The sequence below is a fragment of the Hipposideros armiger genome, unplaced genomic scaffold, assembly GCF_001890085.2.
Source record: "Hipposideros armiger isolate ML-2016 unplaced genomic scaffold, ASM189008v1 scaffold_43, whole genome shotgun sequence".
Lineage (NCBI taxonomy): Eukaryota > Metazoa > Chordata > Mammalia > Chiroptera > Hipposideridae > Hipposideros > Hipposideros armiger.
In genome coordinates this window covers 2,030,225-2,054,720 of record NW_017731393.1, presented here as the reverse complement: position 1 = coordinate 2,054,720, position 24,496 = coordinate 2,030,225, and the positions used below count along the sequence as shown (strand labels likewise).

Below are 24,496 nucleotides of genomic sequence, written 5' to 3'. Positions count from 1 at the left end.
ATGATCATTAGCAAGTTTAGGACCTGAGTTGTGCAAATAAATATTCCTTATAAATCTTATTACGCTCTCGTGAAGGAAACTTTTGAAACTATTTTAATGATGTTGACATAAGAATGTATCTTGAGGCATATGTTACTCTCTATCAGGGCCTGTAATAATTATAAAAGGCACACCTGTTGAAGGTCACTGCTAGTGCACCATTGCCCCTGACCCTCAGAGCCCTGAGCACTGGCAGGGCAGTTGCACGCTCACTTCCTTGCTCACCGTGACTTGCCCTGCTCCTCCTGTCCCGTCAGTGGCATGATTTGATTCCCAAGCGTTGCTCTTTCAACTCTAACACAGTTAGTCTCATCCTCTCAGGCCTTAAGTTTATTTTTAGAAAGATCAGCCGTCTAACTTAGGGAGACCTGAAACCCCAGACCATCCTGACTTTCCTTCATTTCCTACGTTTTGCGTTGTCAGTACATTAAATGCTGATAAGATACAGATTGATAAAGCGTTGAAACTGGACCGTTGTACTTCATGTGATCATTTCTTTTCTGTGTTTGAACTGTGGTATTGACATTGTACCAGCTGTTTTCAAGTTGGTTTTTAAAAAATCTGTAGGTCAGCATAATTTAAAGTGTCAGGGAAAATCCCTTTTACATTTAGTCTAGAAATTATTGAGTATCGGTCTCTTTCAAAAGTTTTGTTAATTTGTGAGAAGTCAATTATAAAGATCTCATTTTATGGGAAAATGTACGCATCGTAATGCAAGTCTGTGTAAGTACAGCCACTTGGAACACAAGTTGACAGTATTTTGTTAGGTTGAGCGTTCATGTGCTCAGTTAATTAGCAGCTCCTCTCCTAGAGATGTGAGAAGCTGTCACACGTACACGCCAGGACATACGGTCATGCATAACCACAGTGGCAGAAATCTGGAAACGTCCGACATCCATCAGCTGTGGTGGACCCAGTGGACTGTGACACGGCAGGCACAGCTGTATGGCAGTGTGGTGACACACAGTGAAAGGAGGACCCGCAGCTCTGCACAGCACGTGGCTTAGCCTGGGAAGCTCCTGAGGCAGGTCGCAGGCGACTCCCAGGGCAGGAGTCTGTTAGTCAAATTCAAAAGCAATCAAAACAAAACAGTATTTTGTCTGACACAAATATATGTGTCATGAAACTAACTCTCTTTTAAGCAAAAGGAGTAAAAACACAAAATTCAGGCTGGTTTCTGTGGGTGCTCCTTGGGGGAGCGTGGGGGTGAGGTAGGAGGGGGGCACACAGGTAGGTGGGAGTTACCAGCTATTAACACATCTGGTCCCTGGTGGGTGTTCACGCCGTTTTTCTGCTTTATGGCTCCCATGTGTCACAGCTGTTCTGTGTACGTATCAAAGCTACATTTAATTTTATAGACAGAACTAATTTCATTAATATGAAGAGATTTCTTATATATAAATAGATGAGCAGTTTTTAAAATGAGTTTATTATTTTCCTGTGGCTGCTGTAACGAGGCATCACAAAGTTGGTGGCTTAAAACTACAGAAATTGATTCTCTCCCAGTTCTGGAGGCTATAAATTCAAAACCAAGGTGTCGCCAGGGCTGTGCTCCCTCAGAAGGCTTCAGAGAAGAGCCTTTTCTTAGCCCTCCCAGCTCCTGGTGGTGGCGCCCACTCCCGGTGGTGGTGGCACTTGTGGGCTCGCAGCTGCATTGCCCCAGTTTGTCTCCATGTTCATGTGCCTGTCTGTCTGCAGAGTGTCCTCTCCTCCTACAGGGACCCCAGTCATTAGATGTGGGTCCCACCCTAATCTGCTGTGGCCTCATCATAACTAACTACGTCTGCAAGACCCTATTTTCAGATAAGGTCGGCTTGTAAGGTTCCGGGTGGACGTGAAGTGGGGTGGGGGGCGGTCACTGTTCAACACACTGCAGTGGGCAGAAGCCATAAAAAGGCAATTCATAGGAAATATAAATGATTAATAAATATAAAATATATGCTAAATCACATTAAAGAATTGCAGATCGCACCCATTGCCTTCTTCACCCATCACTGTCAAAGATATGGAACACTTTGATAGGATTGACAGGGGTGTTGGAGCACACACATTCAGGGGGATGGGGGTGGTTGCATGGGGTTACGGGAGGGCGGTTTGGCAATGTCTTATCAAAATCCCATTTAAAATACCTGTACCCTTTGGCACCCAACAAAGCCTGCTTCTAGAAGTTTATCGTTGAGATATTCTTGCACAGGTCTGTAAAGATACACCTACAGAGATATTGATTGGCCTGACTCTGCTGGCCCCCAGCCTCACCCCTCCACCGCCGCCTGCCCTGTCCTCCCCAGGTCACTACCCCCACCCCTTGCTTCGTCCTCAGAGCTCCCCTCCTGAGTCCCGGGTGCACCTTACTCTCTCCGGGGCGGTTGTCTCTTTGTCTGCGTTCCTAGCAGGCCTCGTTGTGCTGACCCAGCACCTGTGCATCTCCGGCCTGGGCAATGTCAGTGGGATCACGGGCAGGTTCAGGGAGGAGGCGGAGCATCGGTGGAGCATAACCAGGCCCAGGACTGAGTCGTCCTGCCCACCCTGTGAGGAAGATCTGCTCACTCCTGCCTGGGACAGATAGAACAGAGAGGTGAAGTCACTTGTACCCAGTTTCTCATTGAATGACAAAGAAAGCCTTGACGCTGGCACCTGGGAACTGTTTGGAATTCTGAGCATAGCCAGGCAGAATGGGAAGTGGTGTCCCCTTGGGGGAGGCCTGCTGGTCAGGCTCAGTGCAGTCGAGTGGCTTCTAATGAGGCCTGAACAGTCAGAGACTGGCCTTCAGTGGGCCTCTGAGGGCCTGGCCCAGGAGCAGAGTAGCTGCATTCTGTTGGTTATCATTCCTGTGCTGCAGACCCACTGTGCACTCATAGACAGGGACTTAAAAACATGCCCAAGAAAGCTGAGTGCAGTGCCAGCTGCCAGCCTCCTCAGAGAAGAGGAGTGGCCTCACATGGGCCACCATTGTCCTGGCCCCCATGCCTGCAGTCAGACAGAGGCGCCCAATGAATGTTGTCACCCCCCCCCACCCCCACCCCCCGGGCAATTCAAGTTAGCAGCCTAACTGGACACCCAGAGAGAAACTGAAAACCAGGTGAGAATCGGAAGTGCCCCGGGGCCACAGAAGATGCATCACCAAGGTTTCTTCTACTTAGTGATGCCTCCTCAAGGCTGCCCTCCCACAAGTCGCGGTGTTCAGCAGTTACACCTGTGGCTCCGCCGGCAGTGTCTCTCCCCAGCGGCCCTTTGTCGCATGTCTGGGTGCTCTCCAGGCCCCTACGTTTTCTGTCCTTGCCCTGCTATGCTTACAGACAGGTGCCCGTGGCACTGGGCTGAATAGTCACCATCCAGGCCCTGTGAAGCTAAAATTTGTTCTGTGCAGAGAAGGCTAAACCAAAATTTATCCACGTTTTCTGTGCACTGAAGATAATCTAGATAAGATTTCAGGGCAGTAATTTAAATACCTAGTAGATCACACTGTTTTCAGGTATTTGAGACGCATCATTTCCAGGCCCCAAAACAGAGAGGCCAAAGGAAATCCGTCCTCTCCAACCAGCAAAGGCTGGACATAGGCCTTGCGTCCCAGCCCCCCACCGTCTGTGCTGTGAGCGAGGGCCAAGCTGGCCTGAACTCACATGTCCAGGCACAGGGGGCTGCTGCTAAGACCCCACCTCTGGTGGACACCACATTCACCAGTCACCCGAACTTGACAGATTTGAGTAGATCTTCTGAGATGCCTTATTTTTCAGCACTCAAACTTTTTTTTATTTTTTTTTATCAAACTTTTTCAATCTAAAGACTCATCCAGATGTAATGTGAGTGTCGTGACTCGGGGGCAAGAACAGTGAGCAGAGAGCTTCCTTTGGGTCCATGTGGGGACAATGGTGGGATCTTAAGACGAGTTGTAGGTGTCAAAGTTGACAACACTTTCTTTTTCTCCTCCAGAAACACGAAGACACTGAGTGTCCCTGTGTGGTGGTGTCCTGCCCGCATAAGTGCAGTGTCCAGACCCTTCTGAGGAGCGAGGTGAGGGCGTGGCCGGGGCCTGGTCAGGAGCTGGTGACGTCTTCAGGACTAGCGTGCCACAGACACCACTTTTCCCTTACTAGCTGAAATCTAAGGTTTTCACAGATCATGATAGTAATACGTATAGTAGAAAAACAATGAAAAACTTCATACTATTTTTGGGAGTCAAATTTCAGAAGCAAGCATTAAAAGCTACAAGGTGGTAAATTTAAGAATTGAGAAAACGGAATTACTTTACAATGCAAGCAAAAGTGACACTTTTTACATTCTAAAAAAGCTATTTTTAAACCTATAAAATAGGGATTACTACAAGATTATCTCAAGAAAATTAATTTAGAGATACTCCAGAATGATTCTGGCCACACATGGTGTGTGGGACTGGCTGGTAGGCACAGGGTTGCCAGGGAGGTACCTGAGTGGCCCCCCTCAGAGGCCATGCGTCTCACACCCTCCCCCAGCATGTTTTCTTTAAGGCAGGTAGATTTTGCATTAACTGCATTTGATCAGGGTATACCCAGATGGAAAAATTCCAAGGATTCATAATGTTTTTACATCAGATTCCTCTAATTGCTGTTCCAGGCACCGTCTGGGGCTCCCATAGGCTCTGTGAGTGTGTGCGTCCCCTGGTCCCCTGACTGGTCCCCTCCCTTGCCCTGGGTGCTCTGATCTGAGGAGCCTGCTCACCTCAGCCTTTTTCAACAGCCCAGAATTTTACCACTGGATGTTGGGGAGGGGAGAATCGGTCCCTCTCATCCCCACTGAGTGAGGACCCATGTGAGCCTAGGGCCAGTGACACAGGGTGCTGAGAGGACCCTGAGAGCCACTCTCCGTTGAGGTGCGTCCTCCCAGAAGCTGACTCTGCTGCAAGGGCAGGCTCTGGCCTGGTGACAGTGGTCCCTGGGCCTGAACGTTCCTCTCGGTGTAGCCCAGAAAGGCCCGCAGGCTGTTCCCACCTGGAAGGCCCTCCATTAAGGTGAACTGTGCAGGCTGTACTGTGCAAACAACCCAGGGTTTTAGACACTTGACTAGACTTCTACTCAGGGCTGTCTGGATCAGGGATAACAGCTGCTTCCATTTTGCCTCTACGTTATTTTTATTTTAAAAATCTTTAAGCCTGCATTTATCTTGGGTTTCTGGGGAAAGGTAATTGGCCTGGAGGTTATTCTTGCCTCTGTTCCATAGCTCCTGTAGGTTCCGTAAGGCTCTGCGAGCAATGAGGATAAAGTCAACTTAGGAACAAATTCGACCCTGAATTTACAGCAGGGCAGTGATCCTCACATCCGACCCACCATGCCCCTGGTGTTAACATCAGAAGTGCTGGCTGATGAGACTCATGGTTCTGTTGATGGCACTGGAGGAACATGTTTTAAAATTTTGTAATTGATGTTACTACACACACGGTCTCATGATGCATTTCTGTGCCGTCACCTGAAATGGACCTTTCCAGCGCTTCCCTTCAGGTGCAGGCCTGAGCTTCTAGGCTGGGTTCAGAGGAACGGCAGGTGTGCTGGGTGGCTAGATCTGTGACCACCGTGACTGCCCTGGCTCAGGGACCTTCCGCAGAGCTTGGCCTTGGCCGCAGTCGGGTGGGTCCCTCCTCCCACTCCCTTGACACTGGCTGTCCTCTGTAGCAGTCACAGCAGGGCGAGAGCGCAGTCCTGGGGTCCACTTTCCTCTCTGTCCTAAATTCCGACCTAAAGGGAAAGGTCTGTCTTTGTCCTGGTAGACTGAGGAGAAGTTGTGGGAACCAGCTGCACCGCCATAGTGACATACCCGTGAGCCTCTGGGGTACATGCGCGCTAACACGCCCACACACCCAGTTTCCTAATTTAGGGCCTAATTTTCCCTATAAAGACCTGTCCCTAGAGTCTCCTGATGAGAATTTCTTCAGGAGAAGAAAAGAAGAAACTGATTTTAAATTGCACCAGCCTGATGTGTAACACTATGTCCTCCAAATGCAGGCGGTCCCTCCCCTTCCCTCCCGAGGCGGCCTCCTGAGTGGTTTTGATTTCATGGTTTGCCAACATGTGAGCTGAGCAAAGGGGTTTTTCCCTACAAGATGAGCTGTCCTCTCCCAGTTCCTCCTCATTTTGTCCCATCAGTTAGAGGTGACAGTATTAAGATTCATGTTGTTAGAATGACCTTAGAGTCCTTGAAGCTACTGAACTTATGGCCATGCAGAGGGAAAAAAGTCTTTTAGAAGAAGGAAACTCATCTCCACTTACCTTGAGTATTGAGCGTAACTTACGGTACATTGTGTAAGCTTGCTTTGGAAATATATTTACTTTTGTGTACTGTATATTAGGTGTGTGACCCAGTTGCATCCTGAATGCTTTCTATTTTTTGTGTTTTCATGCAATTTTTGTTTAGAGTCTTTAAATGTGCATTTCAGTTTGTTTTTTTCCTTTATTTTTTTAATTCTGGCACTGCAGATGGCATGTCACAGTTTGAACAGTTCGTTCTAAAGAAACTGCAAGTTTAAGAAATGTTACAGTAAATGTATTTCTGTATATTGGTGTATATATGTGTATACACGTGATGGTACTGTATATTTACTGCATGAGTCTAGGAAGCAGATAAGATGTACACACCTGTAGCTGTAAACACCATTCGTAATAGTACAACCCAGATGCTATCTGTGCCCTTAATATGTTTGAACATTTTCATGCAAACGTTTGTGCCACAACTCACGTCTCTTTCCCGTTGCAGTTGAGTGCACACTTGTCAGAGTGTGTCAATGCCCCCAGCACCTGTAGTTTTAAGCGCTATGGCTGCGTTTTTCAGGTCAGTATCCAACATTTGTCCTTCCCAGTCACTGACATTCTGCCATGAGAGAAAGTTATTATATTAACATTTTAACATGCAAGTTCTGGACTTTTAGTCTTCATCATGGAACCAAGTCACCCTGTTGCATGGGTGACAAAAGCTGCATGCAGCAAACGCGGGTGCTCGCATTCCATTCCGGTGGTGGTTTGAGACTTCAGGTAGACACCTGTGCTGAGAAGGAAGTCGGCACATTATAGGAGAACGACTACATCGGAAACCAGCTAGAGAGTGAGACACACAATCAGGACTGACATTTGGTGGGTTATGGAAATTTCAGCTGTTACTCAAGTATAAGTAAAACAAGCCGTTCATGGTTCTAGCAGTGTGTGTGCATCAGTACGCAGCTGTGAGGGTCACACACGTGTGTGTCCATGAATGCATTTTACATACAAGCCACACCTCCCGCGGGAACATTGTGGAGAGGACGTCCCCATCACTGCCACACCTGTGCTGTGAGAGACCTGTTTCTGGCTTTTTGTGTATTTTTTTAAACACATCTGAGATGGCTAGTGAATTTGAACCGAGTTTTCATTTAAATGTGTGTCTTAATCTTAAAACTTTCAAAAGACAGTATATATTACAGTGAAAGTATTTCATATTTAATTTTAATGTATTATCAGTACATTACTATGAAATCCATACAGAGATATTGGCATCTCAGTATTTCCTTGAAAGTAAAAACCCTAAGAAGGAGAATAGCTGTAGCTCTCCCTTTGCTCCAGTCTGTTAAGGAGACTGAGCACTCACCACTGTTATGTCGTATGTAGTATCATTCATTCTGTGTTTGTATATGTATATGTTGATACATAGTAACTCTTATATCAACATATATATATGAATATTCTATGTACAGAGTATATGTTTTGGAGATCATTAAAATGCTTCCTGTGGCTTCTTAACTTTCCAGTATCCAAACAAATTATATTTTCATACCAGTTATTTCCTTAAATATGTGAAGTACTATTTCCTGTGCTGATTACTGATTGAGATGGTCTACATCTTATGTACTCTGTAGATTGTTTATGTTTTGTATGTAACTTTCTAAGTATACTTAGAATAGTGAGGAAGGACACATTTTCTCATCCAGTTTATTTCTCTAATAAGCTAATATTTTAGTGAATTATTTAGAATCCTACTCTGATTATATATGTTCACTAGAGTATCGTAACAGTATCGAGCTGTAACTGCAGGCTTCTCAACCTTTTCCACTTATATTTTCAATGAAAAAATTTATAAAAACAAAAATGATGTCTAAAATTTAGCTTCTTGATATTACAAGTGTGAAACGTAGATAAGAAAGCACTTGATAAGAAGCAGGCAGAATGAAAAGCATGAACTTGAGACCAGAATCAAATGTCTGAGCTGCTCTGCTCTTGCCAGCCTCCTGACCCGCACGCAGTAGCGCAGGGGCCGCTGAGCATGTAAGACTTGGAGAGCCCCTGTCCACTTTCCCTGGACCGGTCTGCCCTCTTCCTGTTTAGTATTGGCTTTAGGTCACCTGTTCGTCCCCTGTGCTCTGGGGTGCCATTGGCTTAACGTGCTGTGTCTTTGTTCTCACAGGGGACAAACCAGCAGATTAAGGCCCATGAGGCCAGCTCCGCAGTGCAGCATGTGAACTTACTCAAAGAGTGGAGCAATTCTCTAGAAAAGAAGGTATGACACGCCATGTCCTGCTCATGTTGCTTTTCATCATTTCTTCAGATTATTCAAAGAAGAAAACCTTTTTATAGTTATTAATGGTTTGGGGATAAAAGAAGCAGCATCACAAGATCATCAAAAAAGGAAATTCTCTTCACGTGATCTTGCGCTTATAAGTGAAGGTGTTTGTTTTTGTTTGTTCTGTTAGCTCTGCAGTGCTTTTTTTATAAAAAAAATCATATTGTGGTTATTTCAGCATGGATCTAGAACAGAGATCATCAAATTTCCAAACCTTCCCCTGCCATCTTTTTGTAAATACTAAAGTTTTACTGGGACGCAGACAGCCTTGTTCATTCCCACTCTGCCCATGGCTGCTTTCTGCACCATGACAGCTGAGTTGAGTTGAGACGAAAACTGTGTAGACCATACAACCCAATAGTTCCTCTGGCTCTTTACAGAAACAGTTGGCCAGCCCCCGAGCTGGAAGTTTACCATGTTCATTAAATGCTCCACCGTTCTTTGTCTTTTCTAAGAGACAAGAAAGGAAAGACATCCGTGTCACTGGTGTTCCTGTTGGTTTCTGAGCTGACTCTCTGTGGGACCTGGGGCACTGAGCAGGCCCGCTTCCCAGACAGACTGGTCCTCCGGCTTCTCTTCCGGAGGCCTGGCTGCGGGCTGGTTCGTGGTTGCAGCTTAAAGGCGAAAACCTCTGAGAACTGTTAGAGGAGTTGTTATAGACTCTCATCGTGGCTTATTTACAAAAATGAAAACTTAACAAGATATCCCACAAACTCGTACTGAGAACTTGCAGTTGGGGGGGGGGGCACTGAGCTGCATGAGAGCGTTGGGGGCCGAGGGGGTTGGTACCTGTTCTGTAAAGATGCGATTCAGTTCTCTAGAGATACTCAGCTGGAATCCCAGGTTGTTTGATTCATCTGTAACAGAAAATAAATGTTTGAGTTGGTCCAGAAAGACTGATCATGGCCAATCTATAGGAAAACTGTTTTGTGAAAGCGGGACTTAAAAACACCCTTACACATCGTGTATTTTAGAAAAGCTTAACACAAAGGGAGATGTAATGTGCTCCCCAAAACAGGCAGGAGGGCAAGGGGTCCCTGTTGCCATCTGCTGTGAGGAGGTTACGCTGCGCTGCTCGGAAACACACCTCCAGGTAGACTGTCTCATGTGTGACGTCCGCCTGACTGACAAGTGCAGCCAGGATCTGCGGGCACGGGGCTTGGGTTCTTTGATCAACACATAAATAAAGTAAGTTTAAATAAGGGAAGCCCCTAAATAAAGAGTTTAATAAGGCATGATGTGTGTTCATGAATGTGAGATACTTTTGCTCATCAAGTAACTTGATTTAGTGCAGAAAAAATAGTCATTTCTGGAGATATTACTGACATTTTTATCAAACAGGTTGGTATGCATGCATGGTCTCTCTTTTGGGGTGTGAGAATAGAGAGTCTGGGAATTATGTCTGTGGTGGCAGATGGGAACGAGTGGGTTGTAACTTCAGAAGAGGCAAGGACAGGGCTGTGTGGCTACAAGACTCCAAGCTGCATTATTGCGAGGTGGCACATACAGATGTCCGTGTGCATTTGAGACATCATATTGTAGGAAGGAAATTCCGATTGTGCTGAGCAAAAGCCTAGGGACATTGCGAATTTTGTATTCCTTAGTAGGTACATGTTATTCTAAAGTAAAACAGACTGTGATCCTGCCCAAAAGTGCTGCCTTTTGGCAGCATGGAAAGCACACCTGGCTTTAGGCTGGTTCTTCTTAAGGGACAACGTCAGGAATCAGTTCTTAGTCCTGGGTTTGTCCTAAGATGCCCTTGGTTCATCACCTCAGCTACGTCACAACAGCCCTCAGGTGACATCTCTATCCATCATGAGCACACAGTGACTTCCGTGTGGCAGCCGCACCCACACACAGACACACTTCTGTGGGTAGAGGGGGCCTTTCCCATGCCCAGATGCCCATGTAGAAGCGTGTGAGAGGAAGCCTTGTAGGAATTGCCCTTGAACTCCTCACCCCGGGCCCTTAGCCCAGTGTAAATTGGTTCTTGGGAGCTAATTACTTCTCAGAAAGATCTGAAAGAGCCGGGGCTGGGACCAGCGCGGCTGAGCACGTTGAGCTTTGTGGAAGGTCTCTTGGGGGCAGGCCTGGCACACTCACTGTGCAGCTCCATCGTTCTGCGGGTTCATAGGTTGCCCTAAGGGTTAATTGAAGCACATGGGTGATTTTTATTCTCACCAGGCTTTCTCATTATGTTGGGAGAGCTTCTCAAAGTGCAGGAAATGGCCTTTGGCGGATGTGAAATAATTTAGTGGGTTGCGACTAGCAGTTGTTAAAATAAAATAGAATAAAATAGAAAATATCAGGGTGCATTGTAAGTGATCAGGGCAAGTATGGTTTTGTGACACTTGCTTTTTAGCCACACGCATCACAAATGGGGTGAGATGTAAGAATGTATTTTTTACTGTGTTTCCTGGTCAAAGTTGGAGAGCCTCTCTGGTAAGAGGTTTACTAATTTTCAGTAAAAACTTTAAAAAGCATCCCATTCATTCAGAGATTCAGCCCATGGCTGCACTTGCACTGTGTTTAATTGGTGGGAGACATTTGGAGAAAAGCACTTGGTGGGACCCACGTTAAATCATCAGGACCGCCTTTTCTTGTGTGAGGGGGTTTCCTTTTCTTTTTCTGGAACTCCTTCCAGTGAGCTAATAGAAAGCCTATATTGTGAAATTTGAATTACTATCATAATTGTTATTAATTAATATTAAAACCACTTTTTGTTTGCTTAATTGAAGAATTTCTTTTTCAGGTTTCCTTGCTGCAGAATGAAAGTGTAGAAAAAAACAAGAGCATACAAAGTTTGCACAATCAGATATGTAGCTTTGAAATTGAAATTGAGAGACAAAAGGAAATGCTTCGAAATAATGAATCCAAAATACTTCATTTACAGGTAAGAAGCTCACAGCTATGGCCGGATGAGGGTAGAGGAGGAGCTGTCTGTGTCTCCTTCAGGGCGTCCCCAGGGCGTGTTGGAGCAGGAGCCCTGACATTTGTCAGAGGCGACATACATGTTTCTTGCCTGAGTGCTGACTGAGGACAGGCGGCCTGGGTGGCGTGGCAGCTGCAGCCCTGCGCTTTCCTCCTCACCTTCACCCCGGAGAGCAGGCCTTGCCCCCCTCTGGGCCTTGGATTCACTGTTGGTGAAATAAGACTTCAAGCCGTGATTTTTAAAATAAGCTGTTTTTATCATTATTTAAGATTTTCTATTGTTCATGAGTAGTTATGTATAAAGTTTCACTTCCTAAAGTGAAGTGAAGCCAGATAATTTTGGTCTAAGTTTTCTAGTGACACACATACTCACGCACTTTATTTCACCATCGTGATCCAGAGGTGTCTGCAGACAAACACATAAACCTGGGCAGCTGTGGGAAGGGGCGGCTGCCTGATCGGGCGCGAGTCAGATGTGACTCCTGGTGCCTGCTGTCCACACGGGTCTCCATAGGTACTTCCAGGACATTATTTCTGGGGATGCTGTGTGCGCAGTATTTGCTCATACTGTCATTTGTCATCGTGACGCCCACGTGTGTCACACACACCTACGAAAGAGTCACTGCTCTGTCGTCAGAATGGCTTTTCAGTGCTTATACTCACAGTGTATTCCCTAAACTACCTGGAGGAGAACATGTTCTCGTAGCCGAGTCACAGCGTCTCCGAGGATGCCTGTGCTCTCGTTTTAACACTGGACACTTAGTCCTTGAATGACATAGGGATTTATTAAATTAATCTCATTTGTATTAAACTTTGTGGTTGTCCAGAGATGAGGAAAGACACAATGAAACCTTAGATCGTATTAGAAAGCTACCAGGCATTAGTGTTGAATAAGCCAAAAATGTGCAATGTCACGGAAAACAGCGGCGAGAGTCCTGCGGGAAGTGCCTGGCATGTTGCTGAGGCCGCAGAGACGCAGGTCAGACCTCCAGACACAGTCCTGTCCCCACCACGTGGCCCCGCTCACCTGCGCCGTGCCCTGCCCCCCCCCCCATCCCGTTCTGACCAGGCGCAGCTCCAGCCATGGGACTGTAGCTGCGTGTCTGACCTGGGGCTCAAAGAGGCGTGTGGAAAGGCCAGGGCAATCACCACTTGTTAAAAACACCAAGAGCAGAAGAAAGGAGGGATAAGTAGTGGGTCTGTTTAAAACAAAACGTTAGAATATGTGTCATGAGGTCAGAGACGCAGCAGTCTGAAACCTCAGAGACCTCGCTCCATTGGGCTTCTCTACTTCTCCACCTCACCCTCTTCCAGTGTGAAAAGTTTGAATTAGTTTACTTTTTTGTGGAGCTTAATCGTTCCACTGAGTGTGATTTATATATAAAACTCTTATGATTAAGTAAGAGATCTGAGAAAGAAAGGAGGACCCAAGTTGCCAGGGCCCAGAGTAGTGAGGCCGATGGCGAGAGCAGTTGTTAGCGCTCCTGACCAGTAACGAGGGGGCTCACCAGTTCCGTCCCCGCAGGAAGAAGAGAGCAAGGCCATGGCTCGTATTTAAAGAAAGCGCCTTGACTCCTTGAGAGGCACAACTCACGATTTCCTCCCGTGCAGGAGCGAGACTGAGGTGGGACCTGTAAAGGTGGTTAGCTGGTTCACCAGGGCGGTTGGCATAGAATTGCAACCAGCTGAGTGATTTTATGGAAGGTGAAGTATAGTTTTACCTTTGACATCACTGAGGGGTTGCCAGCATTTGGCTGGTGAAGAGAGAACTTCTGGACTCAGTATATCTATGAAAGATTGAAAGCCCCCATGGGCTAGATGCCTGCCCACGCTCGCTATAAATAACAATTTCTCTCATCTTTCCAGACTCTTCTCCACCTCTTGAGCCGAGCCTGGCTCAGACGCGCACCTCTCTTTTTTTGTTGTTGTGGTTTTTTTTCTCTTTCTAGCTGAGCCATCCTGCCACCTGTTGGCAGCTCAGCAGCTGCTCAGCTCGGGCAAGGACTCGAACCTCTGTTGCTCAGAGCTCACACTCTTGAGCAAGCTCCTAACCAACTGAGCCACTCAGCCGGCCCGCGTACCTCTCTTTATTTCATTCCTCATCTTACAACCCTTCCAAATGCCCGGAGAAGAGCTTGTCTTAAATGCTGTACTGTGGCCCAGACAACCTTGTCTGACTGGCCTCTGTTCCACCTTTCAGACTTGGCCACCCTCTCCCCAGTGCAGCGAAAGGGACTTCTCCTCCACGACCTGCTTTCCAGACTCAGGCCCCTCCTCCAGCACCTCGGGTGTCAGTGTAAATGCCACACCCGCTCAGTGCTCCCCCCAGCCCTGTGCATCAGGCCACCTAGGCAATGACAGCAGTGTCGCTGTCTGTACCATCCCCTTCCTGGTCTGATTCTCCAGCAGACCCTAAGAGCCTGAAGATGGCGGAGTACAGACGAGTGAGCGCAGTTCCTGGTGGTCCTGGATATGGCAGATGGGGAAGCAGTCACAGACAGTGACAGGAAATGAAAGTTAAGAGTGTTTGCCTTTGCCGGTCCAGGAGGGCAGTTGCTTGATGCTTTTCTTTCTAAAGAACCTAATTTTCTTAATGTTAGCTGATTGCCCGTGTCCCTGCTGTTAGCAAGAACCAGATGGCTGGTGGCTCTTGCAGTCGGGGGGTCTGCAGGACTGATGCGCAGCTGCGTTCTGTCCCCGTGTCCCTGTGAGTCCCCCATGAGCACCACCTGCATTGTCTCATTGGGACAGTGTTTGGTCTCCAGGTCCCACTGACCAAATGATACGGAGTGACAGAAAGAGAGACAGTGATTTAAGCCCTAAAGTGCACAGTACAGGACACAGAGAAATTGGTGCTCTGAAAGCAGCCCTTTCGATTAGAATTATTTACATAGTGTGCAACCTGTGCCCTTTAGACCAGCTCCTGGATTCTTTTTTCTAATAAAACCCCACACCTACACTTAAGATTCTTTTTTTTTTTTTTTTCTTTAGCTGAGCCTTCCTGCCACCTTTCGGCAGCTCAGCGGCAGCTCAGCTCGGGCCGGGCATCGAACCGCTGTTGCTCAGAACTCGCACTCTTGAGCAAGCTCTTAACCAACTGAGCCACTCGGCTGGCCCTTAAGATTCATTTTTACGGAAACACTACAGTGGCTGAGTATAGACTGTTCTTCAGGAATGAAACGTTTACTGCATTTTGCAGAGAAATCGGCACTTTGCCTTGAAACTGTACTATTTCTACAAATGAAAGGTCTATTTAAAAACAGCACTTTTTCCCTTGTGTGTGTGTGTGCCCCTGCACAAACACGCTCACCCCGTGTCCCAGCTTGTGGAGGGGCCTTGCTGGGTTCAGTAGTCCTTATTGTTTGAGGTGACCACGTGCCTTCATGCCATGGTCCCAGGCGCGCCACCAGTCCTGTGAAGGAGGCAGCGCAGTGTCTTTTTTTTTTTTTTTTTTAACCTTGGGGGCTTGACGCTTTAGAAGTGATGGGTGGCTTGTTTTGGGCTCACTCGTAGGCCCACCAAGTTACCAAAGGACATCATTTCTCAGCACTGTCGGGGAGCATTTAAGGTTTCATTAACTTCCCTTTCTCCTCTTCACTAGTATCCACGTTAGCTGCGCTTATAATTTTAGCAGAGAGAGTACCTGAGAACAATTACACAACACACATTCATTAGAAACACCTTGGGGGGTTGGGTGTTCATTAACCCCAATAGTATTGTCCCTGGAAAATAAACTTTGTGAACTAATTAAATATGCCTCGAGCCATAAGTATTTAAAAATAAAGTGACCTCAGCATAGAAGGTGTTCCTTAGAGAAATCATCTTTACTTTTTAAATGTTGCTAATATCAGACTTTCTTGGAAAGAAGAAGACTAGCACTATGCTTTGACTCAAAAAAAGTAACCCGACCCACCATGTTTGTCCTTCATGGTTATTAACAGCCAGCAAAGGTGCTGAAACCTAAACGTTTAAAAATAGACTTCCAAAAGGAGAAGTGTACTCGGCAGGCCCCCGGGGCTTCCCCGCGCAGCACACAGCTTCCGAGGCGCCCCGGCACTCCACAGGCTCGCTGCCCGGCCTCTGGGAGCGTTATTTCAAAAATGCAAATTCTTTGTAGAAGTGAAAACCCTTTAGGTCCTTGCTTCATGTAACCAGCGGGTATACCGGTCATGTAAAACAGGCCACCATAGCTGGAGCACAAGGTTCGTCCCTCCAGTACCTGTTATAAATGTACGTGGTCTGTGTGTTTCTGGAAGAAAGGTTTTAAAATAGCATACAGTCAGGCCCGCTGTCACAGGCATGTGTGTGCCCAGAGGCACAGGACTGGGCATGGAGCCCTGGAGGAAGCAACCCCCCTCTCACTGGGCTTCACCCAGGGTCTGAGGACCCACCCAGGGCCCTTTCCTGCTGCCAGCCCCATGCAGACACTCGGCTCTCTGGAGCAGGTGGCAGGGTGGTTGGTGGCAGCTCGCTCCTGGGACCGAAAAGGGGCTGTGGGGCACCCTCTCTGCAGCCACAGAGAGAGGGCAGCCCCTCCAGCCCTGGGCCAGGCAGCCAGGTAGGCCCCTGCTGGTGACTCGGACTCTCGGGAACGGAGGCCTTCAGATGGCGCCAACCGGTGACTCCAGCGTTCTAAACTTGCGGTCCTAGGACAGAGTGATATGGGGGCTGCCTGCCCTACAGTTTGTGGGGTGAGGCCTTCCTGTGCCTTGGTCCTCTCCTCTGGGAAGTAGGGATCCTTGGTACCTGTGTCCCCTGAGATACATGAGGGCATCGCACAAGATGCCCGTGTGAGAGCACGCACGGGCTGCCAGGCTGAGGTTGCCGGATGGCTGAGGTGACTGTTCTGTTCCGGTATTTGATGGTGGTGGCACAGCATTTTCAGTGAGCTCTGACTGTGTTTTGCCTTTTGATCCTTTGATTTGGAAGCGAGTGATAGACAGCCAAGCCGAGAAACTGAAAGAGCTCGACAAAGAGATCCGCCCCTTCCGGCAGAACTGGGAGGAGGCAGACAGCATGAAGAGCAGCGTGGAGTCTCTCCAGAACCGAGTGACGGAGCTGGAAAGTGTGGACAAAAGCGCAGGGCAGGCAGCTCGGAACACAGGTGAGGGCGGGCGGGACCTGGGACAGGTAACTTGTCTTGGACGACTCCCGGGACTCCACGGCAGTGCTGTGGCTTGAGCTTGTTTGGTAGGTGGCACACTGGGCATGTGCTGCCCTAGGGCAGTCCCAGGTCACCCATGTACAGAGGTGACCTTCCTGCTGACAGTGACAGTTCCCACCGAGACTGTCCCCTGCACGTGAGGCCAGCATGGCAGAGAGCAGGCACGGGGCGGACACCAGGCAGAGGGCAGGGCCTGCTGGTTGGGGTGCTCCCGGCCATGCTTGTGACAGCCCAGGGAGCAGGAGCGGGAGGTGACACACAGGCTAGGCCATGTGTCTGGCATCCAGAAGCGTCCTGAGCCTGCAGCTTTAAGGACTGAATGAACACTTTGAGTGTTTGCATGGAAACGATTCATGGTGACAGGAACAAGGCGTGTCCTGGTACACGTGGCGTTGGATGCGGCTGGCAAGGATGTGGAGTGGAGAGGGGGGCAGCTTACACTCCGGGCACAGATGACCCCACGGCTGGAGGGCAAGCGGGCGGGTATCCCTGTCCCCAGCAGGGCTCTGGGGGTGATGTGGGTCAGCTCCCATCACGGACCCTGCAGTGGAGGGCCCCCAGGTGTCATCCCCGCAGGCCGTGGCCATGTGTATTGGGGGATACGCGTGGGGGGTGGGGGCTGTGGCAGGATGTCTGCATGGCATTTGTCCTCCAGCCAGTAGCCACAGTGACTTCTTGGTGTTTGGTTCAGAGGCCGGTGGGGGTGGCTTCTGGGCCTTTCTGACTCTGCTGACCCCTCCATCTCCGCCCACCCGAGATAGGCCTGCTGGAGTCCCAGCTGAGCCGCCATGACCAGATGCTCAGTGTGCACGACATCCGCCTGGCAGACATGGACCTGCGCTTCCAGGTCCTAGAGACCGCCAGCTACAACGGGGTCCTCATTTGGAAGATCCGTGACTACAAGCGGCGGAAGCAGGAGGCCGTCATGGGGAAGACACTGTCCCTGTACAGCCAGCCCTTCTACACCGGCTACTTTGGCTATAAGATGTGTGCCCGGGTCTACCTGAACGGCGATGGCATGGGCAAGGGGACGCACTTATCACTGTTTTTTGTCATCATGCGCGGAGAATATGACGCTCTGCTTCCGTGGCCCTTCAAGCAGAAAGTGACGCTCATGCTGATGGATCAGGGGTCCTCTCGGCGGCATTTGGGAGACGCTTTCAAGCCGGACCCCAACAGTAGCAGCTTCAAGAAACCCACCGGGGAGATGAATATCGCCTCTGGCTGCCCAGTCTTTGTGGCCCAAACTGTGCTAGAAAACGGGACGTATATTAAAGATGATACCATTTTTATTAAAGTCATAGTGGATACTTCGGACCTGCCTGACCCCTGACCAATCACCGGGGAGGCGGATCGAGCAGAAGGCGACTCCTCTCGGGGTTTGAACCGCTGTCTCCACCGAGGTCCTCGCGCTCAGAAAAGGACCTTGTGGAGTGGAGGAAGTGGCAGAAGGCGGCCGCCGGCCGTTGGCAGGAGACAAACGTGAGGACGTTCCCTAATAGACTAGAAACACTTCACTGAGGAATTATTTATCCTTCAACGAGATAAATACTGCTGTCAGAGAAGGTTTTCACTTTCATTTTTAAAAGTTTAATTAATTAAGATGGAAAACATATATGCTAAACAAAAGAACCATGATTTTTCTTCCTTAAACTTGAACACCAAAAAGAAACACACACACACACACACACACACACACACACACACACACACACACACACGGGGATAGCTGGACATGTCGGCATGTTAAGTAAAAGAAGAATTTATGAAATAATGCAATTCTGATATATTCATTCTAAAATTCAAGAGTGCAATCTTGTTTCAAATATAGTATATTGTCTATTTTTAAGGCCTCATCTGGTCTCTGTTTTAATAATTTGTTTGTCAGAAGACCCTGAAGTACACTAGGTCTTTTTTGAAAGTCTCTAAATTCAGAATCATTTTTTAATTTGAAGTTCTAAGATAATTGTTATTGCAAACATTTTATTTTAAAACGTTGATAGACTTATATTTCTTGGAAGAAAATGTAAAATATCAAACACTGGTTATCACTTGTGATAGGAAAGAGAATATCCAACCTGTTGTTATTTCTCGTTAGAAATGTAAACCTTCAATATCTGTCGTAGTTAATGACACTACTGCAAAATTATTACGAAAGGAAAATTGCTCATGGATGCTGTGCATCATTTTCAGATTTATAATTGTTTTCACCCTAAAATAGGGCATTAGTTGAACTTTGGAGTTCTAAACAAAATCCTGTAGGTTTTTAAAATTCTGCCCCATGTGTTCAGACAAGCTCTCGATTGCTGACAACACCGACCTTCAGTGTCCAGTGTCCGGGGGTGGGCAGGTGACTTGTGCTGGAGGAGGCCACAGCAGGCGTCTCTTCATTCTGTCATATTGCTGCATTCTGTGAACGATCTCCGAAAGCAACATCTGTGCATAGAGATGGTGGCATAGTGTACATGTGCCTTAGACGTGACATGCTGCTTCTCGACCCGAGCTTTGTGTTCACTGTAATTCTAGGACGTGGTAGTGTAACCAGACTGCTCTCTCGACCACTAGATCTGTCTCTGTCGGGCCCTCAGACAGCCCCACACCTGCTGAGGGGGCAGGCTCCATCCTCGGCTTCTGGGGCCTCCACTGCTTAATTATCACAGACTCCAAATCTCTAGGCCCCCAAAGCCAGCCGCTTGGTCCCACCCCCCGAGGCAGGAGTGGAGCAGCAGTGGCACCTCTCCGTGTCCCCACCCAGGCCCTGGGAGCCCACACCACTCAAAGCAGAGCCCTCTGAGCATCCCAGAGACCGCCGCTCTGGGGGCCTGCCGGGCTGACCCACAGGCCCCGCCGCTCCCCGGGAAAGGGTGGTGTCGGGGTCCGTAGGCCCAGCCTGCGCCTGCCCAGCCGGCCTTTTCTCAACTCACTGTTTACCTTCTCTCAATGGTCCAACTGTGATTCGAAGCCGGAGCCTGCCTGCTGTGCCCCTCTGCTATGCACCGCGCTTCCTGGGTGCTCTAACCACTGACGGGTGCTACACGTGACGGGTGCTTCTTAGGCACAACCAGTGCGTGACCCACTGCATCTGTGCCACTCATCCACAAGACGCGCCCACACTCGGCCAGCTGGGCTGCGCACCTCGGACTGCCTGCCCCTGGGCTCCCCCGTGGTCGTGCAGGGACAGCTGGGTTGGTGCCCGGTGGCCCACCGTGTCTCTGGTGCTGCCATCTGCCCTGGGTGTGCCTTTGCCCCAGTGCCTGCTGGAAGTGTCCTCTCGCACACCGTCCCCATGCTTCCATAAATGACCTCGTGGGTTGCAAGCACCTGCCATGCCCTTTGGCAGTGAAAACGCTCAGCTGTCTCCATCTCCTCTCCTTTCTCCACTCCCCAGCGTGGCCTGGAGGGTGAATCAGTGTCATCGGTCTGCCCACTCAGCCGTATGTCCCCACTTGGAGGAAGGACTTCCTGCGGGTACTGTGGGACCGCTGTTCCCTCGAAGGTGTCCCCACCTCCTCCAGGTCTCGCCCTGGGTTCTACCCAGCATACCTGGAGGAGGGAGGACGCCTGGCAGTCCCTACCTGGCCGCAGGTGGCTTCCCGAGGGCGGGGTTACCGACCAGAACATCCCTGCAACTTCCTCCCCTTCACTAAAAGTGCGGACAATATTAACAAATTTAGGATATGCAACATCTTAGTGTGGTAAAAAAAAAAAAGACAAAAAGACAAATTTTTTCCCCTCCCTCCCTTGGTTGAAGTCCTGTTGGGGGTGGCCGCCTGGAAGCACCCGTCCCTTGGTGGGGGGCTTGTCCAGACTTGCTTCTGGTGGGAGACGCTGGCCCTCCCCTCCTCCCGAGGAGCCCGTAGGACGCAACTTCAGTAGCTGGCACCGTCCTCTGGGATAAGGCTGTGACGTGGTAGCATCATCCTGTGGCCTGATCACAGTTGGTGGCACTTGGGGGTCGTAGACCTTGTGGCCACTGTTGTATACACACCTCTCTGTCGTACGCTCGGCCTGGGGAGGCCTGGGATGGGGCCTGGCTGGACGCCCTCGCCCCCGCTTCTGCTTCACGGGATCCTGGTGACAAGTGAAGGGTGTCAGGCACAGTGTGATTGGGTACACTTTTCACATTAACTAAAAGTGACAGAATTCCCCATGGGACAAAACTGCTCCCATACGTTAAAGAAACCAACACCGAGTCTCATGCGTGTTCAGCCAGCAGGCTGCCCTGTCAGCCTGTGCAGGTCAGTCTCTGCGAGTCCTGGACATGCTCCCTGCGTGGCCCTGGGGGCTGCTGGGGGGAGAGGCGTGTCCCTGCGGGTGGCGACTGTGCTGGAGACTGCTTGCATGGCCTTGGTTATAAGCAGGGTTTTCCATGTCCCAGGTTTGTAGGTAACAGGAGACAGACAGGAAGAGTGTGTGTAGGTTGCTCTCAGACCTGTCAGAGAGGAGGGTGGCACTGACCCCTGAGAGGCTCCGTGTGTGTTCACTGTGCAGGTGGACAGAGGAGGCTGCGTCGTGGTCGCAGTCACGGCCCCAATTCCCAGCCTGTGCCCAGCGCCCGCCACCCCTTGATGCTGGAAGCCGGTTGAGTAGGAAACTCGAGGCCAAGCCGCTCCCGCCCCCCTCTCACAGGACTTCCCTGCCCTGTGACCCCAGAGGGCAGTGGCCAGGGATGCCTGCCCTCCCTGGTGGCACCTCCACCTGGCCCTCCAGATGCGGCAATTCCAGTCTCTGGGGCAGAACCGATGCCCCGAGGCTTCCCCTAGGCCACCGCGGCCCACCCTGGTGAGGATGGAGACAGCCAGCCTCTCCTCCAGGGTCCTCAGCCGCCTGGGTTCGGGGTCACACGTCCCACTTGAGGCCTGCAGTCGTCATCAGCAGCACCGCCTTCACTCTTGGCAGTGTCGTGGTGGCATTCCCCCGCGGCCGGCCTGGCATCCTGCAGCCAGTGGGCAACGTCCAGCAGAAGAAAGGGTGGACAGACCCTTAAACACATCCGGGTCCCAAGGTGGGTGGGTTATCTCTTCATCAGCCCAGGGGGGGCAGGGAGAGAGGCAGGACCCCAACTCATACCCTGGGGGGGGGCACAGTGCCTCCAGGGCCCACAGCCCCACCCTCTGCACTGAACGAGTGACCCCGGCCGGTCCTGTCATACTGTGTCCCCCACAGACGTGTCTGGCTCCAGCATCTCCACTGTCCTCCTGGTTGGTCAGGAGCTCAGACTCCTTGTGGGGCCTCCTATCCAAACCTCGGCCTCCATAGCGGGTCCCTCCACTTGGGCACTCAGTCTGGGCAGGGCTGGGGCAAACCCTAAGGCCCTATTCTTGTACTTCCAGACACAAGCTGGGCAAGTCCCAGGGGCTCCTTTGCATTGTGAGCGTTTGTGATGAGTTGAGGGGTCTGCCACCCAAATCTACTTCTCAGCCCAAGACCGTGGTTCTGTCTTCTGTGTGCAAATCTCGATAGTTGTGTTTTCTCCAAAGTGGAATGTGTCCACTAGGGTCCAGGTCAGATGAGGCCAGTGTGAGGAGGCTCCAGTGTCGGCAGGTGTCCTGGTCATCATTCCTGTCTGTCCAGGCAGTGCTGGTTGTCTCCAGGGAGCCAGGGCCCAGAAGCATCCTGGGGCGTTTTTCTTGGCCCCAGGCGACCGAGGCCAGCAGGCTGTTGGTCCGCTTTGCAGAGGCCGAGCAGTGCTTGCATTTCATTCCGCTGCTGCTGCTGTGTGTAGTCTGTCTTGTGAACTCGAGAAGACAAAGGTTCAAGTCCAGGATGGCTGTTCCACTCCTGCAGTTCTGCTGGTTGGTTTTTGTAACCCAGTCCCCTTAGGCAAATAAGATATAACCTTCAACAGCAAACTCAATGACCTAATTGGTAAACACAAAAGCGGCATTATTCCAAGGATTTCTATAAGAATTCTCTCTAGGATGACATCTGTGATAAAGGAAGTGTGTAAATCCACGTAGACGATGGTGTAACATTTTTAGAATTGCATTCTTTCTCTGACGGCACACCTCTCCGTTCAGTCCTGTTACCCAAAAACAAAGACCAAAGAAGGCCAGTCTCTCATTTGACTCTGTATTTTTAATCTGCCTGTTTTCAAAACCGCCGTCTGTGGTAACCGCTCGCTGAGGACCCATCTCGACAGTCCAAGTGATTGTGACCAGTGATTCACGTCCTGTGTTTTTCTGCTCTTCTAAGAAACAACAAAAAGACAGTATAAGTTATTGCTCAGCAATAATCATGTTGTTAATGTGTTAACAACATGTCTCATTTTCTGATAGCATTATCATGTTTTATATTTTTGTTGACTGTATATTGTGTGCGGTTTTATTTGGTATTTATTTGTGTTTTGAGGTCTTGCAATGTTTTTGTGTTTCTGATGCTAATGACTACAGTTTGTAAGAGTGTAGAATGCAAAACTGAAATGCTTAACTGTCTCATTAGAGGAAAATAAACCTGACTAAGGAGTTCCGTCTGTCTGTCCACCGCGCTGTCTCTTGGTCGTCGGGAGCGGCCTGGGCACGGGTGAGGGGGGACCTCGCTCTTGCTGGGGCCGCCCAGGCAGCAACCTGGGTATCGCTCAGCTGGGCCCACACCCGCCCTAACGCTCAGCCGTCACCGTGTTGAAATTCTTCATTTCTGAAAAAGAGTTCCTGCATGCTCACTGGGCCCTGGGCCCTGTCAGATATGTAGCCAGTCCGTCCCCAGCACTGCTCTGACTTGGAGTCCTGGGGGCTGGCGTCCCAGCAGCCCCGCTCGCGAGCCTGGGGCTTGGTCCAGAGCAAGCAGGTGGCCCTCATGTCCCAGAGGCCAAGTGGGGCCACAGACCTGGGGGCCTATACCAGTTCCGCCACTGTTAGCTGTGGGACTCTGGGCTCTGGGCCTCAGTTTCCTCATCTGCCAAATGGAAGGATGCAGATAGGTGGTTATTAAGAAGCCACCCCAGTGCTTACATAGTGGGTGGTTGTGGGGGCCCCTGGCGACATCGAGGCAGCTGCTCCTGGTGGGAATGTTACAGCGTCCTGGCCAACATGGCCCCTCCCCAGCTCGGCTCCAGTGTGGTCAGTCTCACATTTCTCTAGGTGGTTGTGGGGTCCCTGCCCAGTAGCAGGAAGCCCTGTGTCTCCCTTGAGCTTTCTCCGAATCATCAGGTGTGGGGGCACCTTTCTAGCACTGGTGCGAAGTCCCGGGAAACCGCTCAGCCCCTCCTCCTCTGTCCCTGCTCCAGGTGTCACCACTGAAGCCCCACTTGACCCCCGGAACACTATGCTGACCCCCTTCAAGTCATGGCTTGGGGCTGGTGCCAGAGAGGGGCCATGGGCTGCTCCCTCCCAAGGTCTAGACCGGAGGTCCTGCACCGCCCTCTCAGGGCTCACTGCTGTCTAGCGGCCACACTGCTCCTGTGTCCCTAGGCTGGTGGGCCCACCAGAGTCCCTCCACCCCACCTCTGCAGCCCTGCAGGGGTGGGGAGCCCACCACAGGAGCCTGTGGCCCCCAGCTCTTGTGACACAGGCCGCCCAGGAGCTGCCCAGAGAAGGGGGCATAGCTTTGTTGGCCCTTCCGCCTGGGCGGTCCTGAGTCCACACAGCCCTGCCCTCCATCCCCCTTTACGCTCTGGGTGACCCAGAGCCCCAGCCACCCCAGCGTCCTTGCGTGGGATTCCCAGCTGCATTGGGAGGCCACTCCACCAAAACTGCAGAACCCGGACCCTTTCTTTTCACCCTTTGGAGTTTTCTGAGTCCCACAGGATAGAAAATCAGCAGTACACCCCAGGATGAGGCCCACAGCCGCGGGGCGCGTCTGGGCCGAAGG

At 50.1% G+C, this 24,496-nt stretch overlaps 1 protein-coding gene across 2 annotated transcripts in view; it reads left to right on the top strand.

The window, feature by feature from the left end:
• Positions 1-23,155, top strand: part of TRAF3 (TNF receptor associated factor 3) — a 31,535-nt gene extending 8,380 nt beyond the window's left edge. Inside the window, exons 5-10 of one of the 2 annotated variants that reach the window (XM_019639366.1) lie at positions 3,970-4,050; positions 6,760-6,834; positions 8,437-8,529; positions 11,345-11,485; positions 16,453-16,627; positions 17,449-23,155. In XM_019639366.1, coding sequence (XP_019494911.1) covers positions 3,970-4,050; positions 6,760-6,834; positions 8,437-8,529; positions 11,345-11,485; positions 16,453-16,627; positions 17,449-18,020 — 1,137 coding nt within the window. In that variant the 3' untranslated portion in view covers positions 18,021-23,155. The remainder of the gene's footprint in view (positions 1-3,969; positions 4,051-6,759; positions 6,835-8,436; positions 8,530-11,344; positions 11,486-16,452; positions 16,628-17,448) is intronic. The other variant, XM_019639367.1, reaches the window with a different exon arrangement.
• The last annotated feature ends 1,341 nt before the right edge of the window (positions 23,156-24,496 follow it).